General features: G+C 39.6%; 1 protein-coding gene across 1 annotated transcript in view; it reads right to left on the bottom strand.

The window, feature by feature from the left end:
- nfatc3a (nuclear factor of activated T cells 3a) overlaps positions 1-12,764 on the bottom strand; it is a 55,375-nt gene extending 42,611 nt beyond the window's left edge. Inside the window, exon 1 of the mRNA XM_086187635.1 lies at positions 12,117-12,764. Within this exon, the coding sequence (XP_086043761.1) occupies positions 12,117-12,207 (91 nt within the window). The 5' untranslated portion in view covers positions 12,208-12,764. The remainder of the gene's footprint in view (positions 1-12,116) is intronic.
- Between the last annotated feature and the right edge of the window lie 213 nt (positions 12,765-12,977).

Below are 12,977 nucleotides of genomic sequence, written 5' to 3'. Positions count from 1 at the left end.
GGGAGATGTTTGAGTAAAGCACGGATGTTTGTGACGCACCACAAAGTCACAGTAACCACGGGGAACAGCCCGACCCATTGGTGATGGTGACATCCACTTTGCTTGCTTGACACACAGCTCAACAGGCCTCTGACTGAGTGTGTCACTGGCGGAGGATTCCTGCTTGAGGGATAAGCTTAGAGACTGTGTTCCTCCCTCCTCTTACTGCTACTGCACACAAAGTATGTCAGGGTCTTGTGACCGGCAGTGACACACAGGCCCACATTCTGAGAAAGTCCAGTTTACTACGGAAGGATTTGTCTCTAAAGCTCATGACCTTTCTTTGTGTCTCAATTTGTTTCCTAATGCCCCTTGCATTTCAGCAAGACTCATGAATTGTTGTATTATTCCTGAACTGATATATAAATGCTGATGGAGCAATTATTCTATTGAAATATCATAGTATTTGCATGTTACATGTGTTGTTTTAAAAGGTGTAGCTGGTAGTTAAGTTTACCTCAAAAAGTAACATTCTATTTGTAATCAAGATAACATTTTATTTCCAACTTTCAGAATGCAGTCCAGAGTTTTGTGTGGATGGATTCTGAGTGTTAACTGATGTTTAATTAAAGGCATTCTTGAGAGACATTGAACAGTCCTCTGGGCTGAATCAGTATTTGATTCTACTTGTACAACTGATCTAGTATTCAAAAGGTAAACAAAAATAGCTATAATTTTCAGTAAGGATTCCCAATTCTTGTAGAATTACAAAACTGAAGAATCAAAACATAAATCTGTCAATATGAAAGAGTTTACTGCTGTTATCAATATAACAGTGGACAAATAGATGACAAGTATGTGTCATCTAAATATTCTTAGTGTGTCACTTGCAGAAAAACAGTGATGCAGGGGGAGAGAAAAAAAACGTGTATGTGTAGCCTGACATGTATCACTGTCTAGGGTTACCCAGTAGCCCCAATACCGTGCTGTGCAGGAGCTAGAAGGTAATCTAAGCCAGGGTTCCCTTTGTGGTGAGCAGCAGGTTGATTAGAACAGGCTCTGCTTACATCCTCTGTACAAAGGCCTTTGTATTCATCCCAGTTGCCCAGTCTCCTCTTTCAACTCTTCTCAAGAGCTGCTGACCAACAGACCACAACAACATTCTACCAAAACTCCATGTACCAGAGGCCACATGGCATATGACTTAGAAAAATAATCATGCGAAAATTGAAAGGAGTCATTGTGATTTCATTTTCATTAGAAATGCCTTTCTACAAATATATCAGAGCATATCAAATCTTAAGGACAACACAATCTTATTTGTTCTCTTAGTTGCTAAAGAAAAACACCAATCTAACCTTTTCTTTGCAAACACAAATTGTCATTGGTGGAATACAGTGGCTATAATGAAACTAAAAATCAGTGGATACAATTACCCATTTCAAAACTATGACTTCTGCCACCGCCCCCCCTCCCAAAAAATCCAGCACCTACAATAAGTATGAAAGCTCTCAGTGGGATACTCTGTGAAATCATTTTTTTTGTGATTTAACAAAGGGCTGGGATTAGAAACTTAATTGGGGGCCTGCTGTGCCTTAAAAACTCAATGAACTGATACCAACAACATCAGTTCATAAGGGCATTGTTCAATGTACAACCCCTGCATTAAATAATTAATCAACAATTGCTGTAAGAAAATTCATGGAGCATAGTTTCATTGGTTGATATTAGACTTACTGACTCCCATTAGTCTATCAGCAGCATATCATATTGGTTTGTTGTAAATTTTCTTCCCTTGCAAGTAGTAGAGTAAAGATTTAGAGAATTTCAATGTGTTTTTCACACATTTCAGCATTAGGGTTGATGTAGATATTTGAAGGGATTCCCTGGAGAGCTCCCAAATACAGATTTAATTCCCTCCCCCAGGGTTTTCCAAGAAGTCTATGCCTGGCTGGTTGCCGACAATTCTAAACACAGAGCTGGTGACGCACATGCACACGTATTGTAAAGGTACAGTACACCTGTGGCTTAAAACCTTCCTGACTGGGCTAGTGCCAAAACCCTATTCTCAGAGCTGAATCTGTATCTTCGTTGTACACACATAAAAGGCTGTGAGAGTGAAAATTTCACAAATAACACAGGCTAGATTGATTTAGAGTAAAGAGGCACACAACACATATATATCCCAGTTTAATCTGGCATCAGTAGAGCCTTGTTATTGTCTTATCCTGTAAATGTTATGTTTGGGTTCCATCAAAAAGCCTTCCTGTCCCGTCACAGAAGACTCACCAGCCAACAGAGGCTTAACAATGGTAGCCTATGCCAATGTTAACATATGCTGACAGCTAAATTAAGCTCCTAATTAACAATCTCATGCTGAGATAACATTATGGGATAAACAAGAGTGCCAAAAAACCACCTGCAATAAACACCCATGAAGGGACAAAGATCTCTCTCAAACATAATTGCCATCAGGTTACATTAATTTGGTATTCTAAAACAATCTCAGGATCCTTGTCAGAGGACCCAAAAACCTTCACTGCACAAAAGTACAAATGAAAGGTGTCAGATTTATGAGCATATTATGAACATAATGCTCAAGACTCCAGAGTAAATAATGCAGGTACATGAAATCAACAATACACAGATCCGCTAAAATGTCTGAATAGCAGCAACTGCCAATGAGACACAGAGGAGGTCAGTAATCAAAGACAATCAAGACAATCAAAAGCAGTGCATCTCCTCAATACAGAATGAATGATGAAATATTGACTGAAATTTGAGCAGCACGGTGGTGCAGTGGTCAGCACTGTCGCCTCACAGCAAGAAAGTTCCAGGTTCAAGCCCCGGCTCAAGCACGCGATCTTTCTGTGTGGAGTCTGCATGTTCTCCCTGTGCCTGTGTGGGTTCTCTCCAGGTACTCCGGCTTCCTCCCACAGTCCAAAGACATACAAGAGGGGACCAAGTTAATTGATACTCTAAATTGACTGTAGGCATAAGAGCAACCCGCAACCCTTAACAGAATAAGCGGCAGAAAATAGATAGATGGATGGCTGAAACTTGTGGACTCTTCTGAATAGGTCACTAGAGAAAAGATGTGTTTTCAGCTTCTGAAACTTTCTTCACAACCTAGACGTGATATGCAGCTTAGCATTATCAGGCGGAAAAGTGACATTATGTGGACAGACAAAGGGCAAAACAATGAGATGCAGAGCCTCACCACTGACTTGAGAAATATGTGGCATTGTGATGTGACAAATATGAAAGATTTGGGATGGTCGTCTATTGACCCCATCATGAGGAATACATGTGCATAAGTCTTGGCTTTTAATCAGCATTATGATCTTCCATACCTCAGCAAGTGATTAATTATTTTTGAAAGAAGTCATACTTACAGGCTGCTTCACATCTAAGTGTACAATTTTACCAATGGCTTCATCATTTTGAACGATGATCAGAGAAGCACCTGGTGGCTCATATTGAAACTCATCTTCTCAACTGATGTGTAATGCTCTTTTTGTCCACCTGTCAAAGCTCACGTCGTCCACATTCCAATTGTGACCCATGTAGTAGGGTCCATCAAACCACATGGGTCCCAGATGGAATGTGGACCATCAGCATGTGAAAATCTAACGAGTGCATCACAAGTTACTAAATGAGTGGCTAAAATGACCTTTCAAGTGAACACTTAATACATCAGTGATCTGATTTGCCTTCTTATTACCAAACACCTTGTATGATTGTTCAATGTCAATAAAGAGCACTACAAATCACTCTCTATTTGTAACTAAGTTTAAAATATGTGGCACCTGAACATCAGACACATAGTGGAAGTGGGACAAGAAAACCCACATGGGCTAGAGGTGCCAATACTAAGCATTTGCTTGACCGAAAGCTTTAAGGTGTTTCCTAAAATACAATGGGCTTCAGACTAACCTAATCCCTGCCTAGCAAGCTGCACCTCATAGTATAAGAGGACCAGAGGGAGAATAAAATGAAACTAGATGCAGGAGTTTAACAGCTTTCTCTCAGCTGTAATGCGGCCTCTGATATGTTGATACAGCACAGCCAGTGGTAGCTTCAGTTACACTAAATTTAAACTAGACAGATGCCACACATAGTTACTCATGCCTCGCCCCAGGAAACAAACGTCTCATTCATCACTGTGGGTCACTGGGACCCCTTCGGTTCAGTAGGGTTAGGGGGCACCCACGTGGTGATATGGCCCCACATGTGGACCTCATGCATGGATGTCTGACCAATGACCTCTCTGGTTTTCACATTTTCATAGAGCTCAGAACGTGTAGGTCCTTTTACTCTCTCTATTAGACAGACATCAGTCAGCCTATCATCTGAATCCACACTTTTAAAAAAATGTATGTCTGTATTTTTTCTATTTCCTCCTTTTTTGTTTATATTGCAGCAAGATATTTAGAGTACACAAATGCATAATCATAAAGAATAAATGCCTCAAAAAAGCTTCACAAATTGAAATAACAAAGAGCTACAAATGAACCACAATATTCTGTTCAGCTACACATTAGCAAAATGAGAATTAAGTGTAGCACATACATTATTAAATATCAATGTAGGACATTCAGCATATTTGAACTAAGGACCAACGAACTCAAACTAAATTGCAAGAAACAGTTTTAACAGTCTTATTGTCCTATTTCTGCTTTAGATGAAAATTGTATATATCTTACAGACATTGGGCCAGCATGTACTTGTATAGCTGTTTATCTCGGTCGTTGCTGCCACCCCTCAACCAAAAAGTCTAGACAAACACAGACACACTCACATAACACACCTGGCTAGAGTCTGGGAGTGCTGACACACTCACCTGGTGATGTGGTGCACAGCATTCTTCCACTCCTCTCCTCGTTAAGATCACAAGTGCTCGAGCAGTAAAAAGTTGAAGGCTGCAGACGTGCTGGGACGAGAGGGATGCTCCTCCGCTAAGTACGAACGAGTCACCAGAACCTGCCGTCTGCCCTCTGCCACTCTCTTTGGGAGCTCAAAATAGTCCACCATGAGACCGATGTAATTTCAGTCTTTCAGTCTTTCCCACGACAAGGACTGAGAGGAACGTGCTCTTGGATCCGAGGAGCAGAGCAATGACAATAACATAGACACCGGTAATGGCTATCACCATGCTGTTCTTAACTTGATAAGTTTGTTACCATATAAATTCAATCACATATTTTCATATCCAAGCATGATAGGCACAGTTCCAAAAACAACAGAAATGAAACTGCTAATTAAAAAGACCAAATCAAACCTGACAAGTTCGTAAGTGCTTGCAGTGACTGCTGACATCTGGAGATTTCATTACCCTAGATCAATCTCTCTTGTGTCACTGGTGGTGTCTTTCATATCCTGACAAACGCAGTAAGGGAGGAAAAAAATCATCCTGGTGGGTCTACACTGCTCTGTGCTGGCATGGTGGCAAACAACAAATCAACCACAAAAAAGTCTTTCGATATGTTTGATAAAACATGGGAAAAATGTCCATGTATGTGAAGTAAAAGCAACAAGTAAAGGAAAGGGAAAGACAAGGCGAGTGTGTGAACAAAATGCTGTCCATGTTCCCGTTACCAGCAGTTAGAGAGCAGTGTGTAACCCCCCTCCTTTATTCCACCCTGCCATCTGAACCCCACATGGCATGTCTGGGCAGAATGCCAGTCACCTCCGCCATGGATCTACAACTCTGCCACCCATAAAGGGCACTTCTGCTCCCATGCATCATACCACCTCCAATGCCCAATAAGGTCAGTGCTCGTGACCTGCATGATCCTAACTCACCAGTACCTATTTCTACCACTCACACAACAACTTCGCAATACACACATTTCCAAAAAATGTGGTAAACGAGACTTCAAAGTGTGGGCTGACATGTATATGCGAAGTACAATGAATGGAGTTGTTTTCATGCTGGAAACGACATCCAAAATCAGTAAAAGGAAAATTGTTCAACAAGGCTTGGTGTCTGATGCGGAGTACCAGTGATTCACCGAAAAACAGCTTAACTATACACTTTCAGGTCAGTGTCTGACACAAACTTGCCCCCATTTTACACAAACTTTTCAAGACGGCAATATCAAACCACTGTTACATCTCAAAGTCTTCATAAGAGTACAGAAAGAAAGAATGGGAGAACAGATCGTTCCAATTGAGCTGGCAGCGGAGGTATCAGAATCAGTTTAAGTGTAAAAGAAATAGCTGGAACACTGGGCAGCTCACTAGAAATTCTGTTACATGTTGCACCTCTGCAGCAGAATGCTGGAACAATATAAAAATTTACAAGCTGGAGCACCGATACACCAGTGTTATTTGGTTCTGTGTAATCGAGCAAATTGTCATAAGAGTGGGATGATTTTTATGATATTCCAGAATACCTGTCTAAAAGTTGCTTAAATGATTCTGACTGATTTCAGACCACTGCAGAAAAGTCTGCTGCTTCCAAAGGGCTTAGGGGACTGAAACTTGTGTGGATGTTATCACAGTACTTGGTCAACCTGAACACCCTCAGAGAACACATACCTCCCCCAGGGAGAAAAATCTTGCTAATAGCTCATGCCATTTGACTAAAATTGTCTTTAGGAATCAGAATGTAAAATTGGATCCAGATCACCCCCACGACATAAATCCCTTCTTTCTTTTAGTATCACAATTTTTTCCACCAAATCTAATCATAATTCATCCATTAATTTTGGAGAACAAGTCTGCTAAAAATACAAACAAACCTGCATTTGGCCTTTTATCCAGAAGCTAAGAAGTTTTTCCTTAACCCATGTCCCATTGTTCCAACAATTTTCAAGAAATTTTGTGAATAGCTTTTGCATAATCCTGGTGAGAGATCACCATTACCACCTGGGTGGAGTTAATAAATGAGCTTCCCTACTGAAAAGCCATTTGATTAAAAAAACAGCAAATTTACCACCACAATACTGAAAAATTTAGTTGAACTAGTAATACCACAACTTATAACACTCCAACTGCCCGACACTGCTGTGTACACTCACTGCATTACATGCCGCATTAATGTTACTGCTAATTTCATCCTTACTGCACGCTTACTTACACACAGGCTGCAAGTTACTCTTTAAAAATAGTTTTCTACTTGTGTAACTACAAATGAATTAAGCATATATTTAAAAAAAAAAAAAACCCATGTGCTTAGGCAGTCTGTTTATTCCCAGTGGGTCACCAGGCTTGCCAAACACTACCGGAAACCCTGCTCACCCTGTTGAGTAGGAGGCGGCACCTATAACAAGCAAAACCAACACACGTACACATATCTAGAATACTGCCTCTTTCAGTGGCGTTTGTTTCATTATGACAGTTCACTGTGAAAAGATCTTGAACTTAGGATCATTATACATAAAGTTTTAAAACATGGCTAGTCTATCTCTTGCAATGTGATATTCCCTGCTGAAATCTGTAGCAGCTAAAATGAACAAAACATTAGCTGTAACCACAATGGGAAAAGTGCTGCAGAAAAGACCAAATCTAACTATAGAAAATAAAAAAAGAATGACACAATAAACAACACTTATATAGTACTTTTCGTGATGGTTGTTTTCATATAATTTATTAGATTACCTTTTTAAATACAAATAACCTCTGACGTATCTTCTAACATGTGAGATATCTACCTCTGAGCACAATGTGGAAATAACTACAACTAGTTATGACTGATCCTAAGATTATTAATAAATAAAACCTCATCCACCACAAAAAGAGGATAGCACCAGTACCATGAAAATAAGATAAAATATTAAGTCCCTGGTTAGGGTGAAAATCAGCTTGTCTGAGCTGTTTCAGAGTCATGACTTGTTTTCAGAGTAAACATAACTCAGGAGAACTTGACTTGCAGTTTGGACGGCAGTCAAAGGCTGAAAACCTACAGATGCAGAGAAAACAAGATGAAACTTAACATCACTTAGCAAAAATTACTCATGTTCCTTACATAAGACAGAGAGTCATTGCTCTGACTTTTTAATAACCCCCTAACTCTTAATGCATGGCAAAGAAATTTTGCAACTCTCCCTCATGTATAAACTAAACACATTAAGATACAAAAATCATCATTCCGCTATATTTTTGTTGTTGCTGTTGTTAGCAAAATTTAAAATTTAGGTTTTGGCATATATTATCAAAATCATTTGTTTGACACAATGTTTACTTATAAATCAAAATATGGGCTTTAGTATGCCTGCAAACATCTGAGGGTATTATCCGGTAATGACAATAGAAGAGGTATAGATGCCAAAAGTTAAACAAAATGAACATGTTTAGATAATTCCTCTTACGAATAGTGCATTTAAACTTCAGCAAAAACAATGACCACATTAATTTACTGAATCATGTCAGACTCAAAAATGGTTCTCACAAACTCTTGATCATTATCAGCAGCATATTATGAGAATTTGATCTTAAATATCTGACAAACAGTTCAGCTGCTGCTCAGCTGGATCTACATTAACAGAGGAAACCCCTTGTAGTACATTTTGCATCTAAATAGAACGGTGGAACATTTAATTTCAAAGAGGAGACTGTTTCCTGACTAACACTCAAGAGAGGAAGAGAAAGAAAGAAAGACACTCATGCAATTAGATAAAGAGGAGCAGTGCAGAAGGACAGGCAAGAGACACAGGGGGTCAGACTATACCACATACTATTGCAGCATTCTGATTTCCCTTCAGCACATCCACTTTAAGAAGGCTGAAGAATAGTAATATGGCCAACATATGGAATGAAACTACACACAGTATGAAGCTATAGTCAGCCATCTATATAAGTAAATAGGATGAAATTGAAAATATAACAAAGATGTAGAGGAAAATTAGCCTTAGCAATTAAGGCATCCTATTCATAAAGTACAGTAACATTTTGTTACCTTTTGTGGTGCAGTGGATAACAGATAATTTTTCACACTTCTTCTAAGAGATCCAACCTCTACTTTTCATAATGCTACACGGTTACTGAAATGACATCAGTCACGTTCCGGTTCAAATAACGTGCAATATACAAAGTATTGTGGAGCAGAAACCTCTCAGATACACAGCAGAGGTTCTCCAGGTTCAAAACAAGCCTTAACTTGAGCCTTGGCTTTAGAGGAATAGGAGTGACTCCCTTTTACTGTGGCTGTGTGATCCTGTATTACTGAACACTCCAGTTATTAATTTGGACAGGAGCCCCCCTTTTGGGCCAAGTCATACAGTCACTACCAGATTAAAATCACTAGCACAGAGGTGCTTTTCTTCCTACGCTTATTCCAACTGCCGTTTTCCCCTTGTACCATCTGCAAATCAAACTTTTTTACAAAGGAAAAACTGATTTAAGATTACCCAAGCCAAACCTTCATGGAGCCAATACTTTGCCTGAGTTTCATGAAAAGGACAAAGTCAGAGTATGCACTGGTTCCAATGGTTTGGGGCCAAATACAGGCTTAAGCTGGAAAACACTCAAAGAGCGCATACCTCCACCATTGGATTCAGAATATGAACATGGTACCATCAAAGCACAATCCAATGAAGAAAAATAAAAATACCGGCTATAGTTGCTCTGTATTATACATCACCGCAGACTTGATCAAAATTCATAAATGACATTAAACACCACTAGTAGCAATATCCTGCCAATGGTCTGGAACAGTCTTCAGGGTCCACTATCTACAATTTCATCTAGATCACCTCCAAAAATTACTCACATGTTCCACACAATATTACCTTCTATACCTCATCATATATCCATCAATCAAATTTCATGAAAAAGCCACAAATTCTTTTAGAGACCCTTCTAACAAATACACAAAAACACACACAATATCAGTGATCACATTGCCACCATGGTAGAGGAATCTGAACAAAGTATGGATGTGCAGACCAGGGCAAATGCTATAAATTCATACACTTCTCGGTTTAACTCCAGCATTCAGCAGCACAGGGATGCCCTGCAGATTTCTTGCAATGTTGGAAATATTGTCATAATGACACCAAGTGATTCCAATATCTTGTCTTCTCTGCCTGGGGTAGATGCTACTAGTTCTATGTTGACAATGTGTTTAGGGGACATTTCAATCCATCCATCCATCATCAACCACTTATCCTGTTTCAGGGTCGGGGGGTGGGCCTAACCCAGCTGTCATCATCGGGCAACAGGAGGGGTACACCCCAGACAAGTTGCATGTCCATTGCGGGGCCTCAAAGAGACGGACAACCACTCGCCCTCACATTCACACCTACCTACTGGCAATTTAAAGAAAACAATTAACCTGTTTTTGGTGTGAGGGAGGAAGCTGGAGTACCTGGAGAGAACCCACACAGAACACACTAACACCACTCAAAGCTGGTGGATTCAAACACAGTCTTATTGCTGTAAGACAACAGTGCTAACCGATGCGCCATTGTGCCACCCTGTTTAAATTCCGTTGCTTCAGTTTTTTTATGGCTGCAACATCATCAAGAAAATATTTCATTGTCTTGTGGTTCATTTCACTTATATATTCCATTCCTTTTTGGAGCTTTGGGATCTTTATTAAAATTATGTATTTGAAATCAAGGCTATATCAAATGGCTTGTGCTTCTATTCACATCACATTAGAGCCACACATTTTTGCACTTTATTTTCTTTGTTCATAAATCCGTTATTTTGTCTAAGAAAAGTAAGAGCTATTAAAAAAAAAAACATTATAATTGCCAAGAGTGCAAGGTTAAGTATTAGTTCTCACTTTGTCTAAAAAAGCTACCAAACCCCAAAGATATTCAGTTTACTGTAAAGAATTGTTGTTAAAGATGTTTTATTACTATTTCTGATGATTACTTATGTAACAAGCTAAGCACCTTGTCAACCATGGTTGTATAATTTGCGATATGTATAAAGCTGAAGTTGAAGAACGACAAAGGAAAACACAAACCCTAACAGCAGCGAGGCTAAATGCAAATTTTTGTGAGAGAACTAACTGGATTCATGTATGAACTTCTGTTATATAGATCAGATTCAAAAAGCACAATATATATGCAGTCCATTTACATGTATGTCTCCTTCGTCTCCTTTTAATTTAGCTCTAACGACAGAACTATAAGTTTCATCTGCTGAGTTTTGAAATTTTTCTCGCTAAGTAACAGAGGTCCAGTTCTGACCAAAGTCATTTGCTCAAAAGTGAACAGCATCTCGTATGTGAATTCAATACATCTCCTCGTGTCCTGTTAAATACTAATATCAAAAACATAGCTGTGCTTAGTATTTATGCACTTAGTTACTTCATGCCACTCTTTTCATTTCATCTTCAAATGTAGTATTCTGGCTATGGGTCACTGTATGATCCAAATCCTAACCAACTTTACTTTTATTAGCATTATTTCTATTTTGTTATTTTGAACAAATATTTTTTTCTCAATTAGAATGCACTTACTTGTGGAAATGATTGGAGCAAACTAAATTAGGTAACAAACACGTAAAATAAACACATAATTTGTTATCTTTGATGTTGTGCCAAATGTGCTGCAAATATCCCATTTTTTAATTTGGTACTCGCATATGTAGCAATTGTACATGTAAACTTATATAACTTGTATGTTTAAATAAGTTTAAAAAAGCTTCCTACTTAAAATGAATTTATAAACAGCATGTGAGTTTTGACAATAAATGACGAACTGTTACTTCTCTCAGCCCTTCTGTTTTATCCACCCTGAACCAACCACACTGTACAAACAGACTAATAAATTAAAAGTTACCTGTAGCAAAAAAATTATATTTGTATTTCACAGTTATGACAGCATTCGCAGATGTATGACATACTGCATAGCAGTAACAACACTTATGCTAACTAGCTAGCATGTCAAGCTAATGACAGCTGGTGTTGTACTGTTAACATTGCCGGAGCGACGACCAAAGGAAAAAAAAACCCACAACAAAAAACAACGTGCAATTGAAATAGCTTTATTTCCCTCAAAAAGTACAGTTTGGGTCGGTTCCGCATTTATAGTACAGACGGCAGACTGCAAGCTGCCAGGTTAAATTAAGCAAGCGGCGAGTTAGCAAAGAAAGGTGAGTAAATTAATAATATATGTAGTTCACTTCCAGTGTACTCCACGTAAACCACGCCGCTTGGCACAGGGAAACACACTGACCTGTGGGGCCTAACGGCTGCTGCTGCCCGTCCTCTCCGAAAATCAGTCTGAAGTCCAGCTCCTCATTCCCGGGGAAGTTTGCAGTAGTCATCGGGTTTGACAGCTCGGGTTTTACCCCGCCACTCGACCGTCGACCGCTGGAGCAATTTATGTCCTAAAATGTCGCAACATTTACCGACTGCCACGACGCCGAATCTCAACTTTAGTTCATTCAGCTAGAACTCTCCTAGTTTCGAGCCATATACGCGAACCGGTGTTCTCCTCCCGGTTAGAGACAAATCCAGAATATGGGTCGCGCGCTCTTCGAGTCTTCTGGTAGTTAGATTTCTGGCTGCAACTTCAGAGAAAAAGTCGCCTGCGCCTTCAGGGCAACTCTGCCTGCTCAACACCAGAACTGCTTTCTCTGACAGCGTGTAATGTTCGATATAAAGCTGATGAATTATCCGGAAGATTGTCCCGCTCTCTCTCTCTCTCTCTCTCTCTCTCTCTCTCTCTCTCTCTACTGCTTCGCGTCTATCTCTCTCCGGAGATCCTATCCCAACTTTTACTAACCCCGCGTGACAAGGCAGTTCCAGCGGTGATGTCACAGACACAACACAACATAGGGCAAACACGCACACGTATACACACGCGCACGCTCACACGCACACGCATACACACACGCCCCCCACGTACGTACGCTTAATAAACAGGTTATTAGGCCCTGAGCCAGAAGGTACTTCAGGCGAAGACCCTATTATGTTTGCTCGTTATACTAGTCATCCTAAACCTAATTGATTGTGTGAATGTTTAACAAATATGTAATATTTTATGGTTGCCATGTGGAATACATACATTTAGACTAAAAAGTATGACAATTAA

This window comes from Aulostomus chinensis, chromosome 2 (genome assembly GCF_037954235.1).
Source record: "Aulostomus chinensis isolate RoL2024-O1b breed Wild chromosome 2, RoL_Achi_v1.0, whole genome shotgun sequence".
Classification (NCBI taxonomy): Eukaryota; Metazoa; Chordata; class Actinopteri; order Syngnathiformes; family Aulostomidae; genus Aulostomus; species Aulostomus chinensis.
The sequence above is the reverse complement of the archived record's forward strand: the minus strand, read 5'-3'. Positions and strand labels throughout refer to the sequence as shown.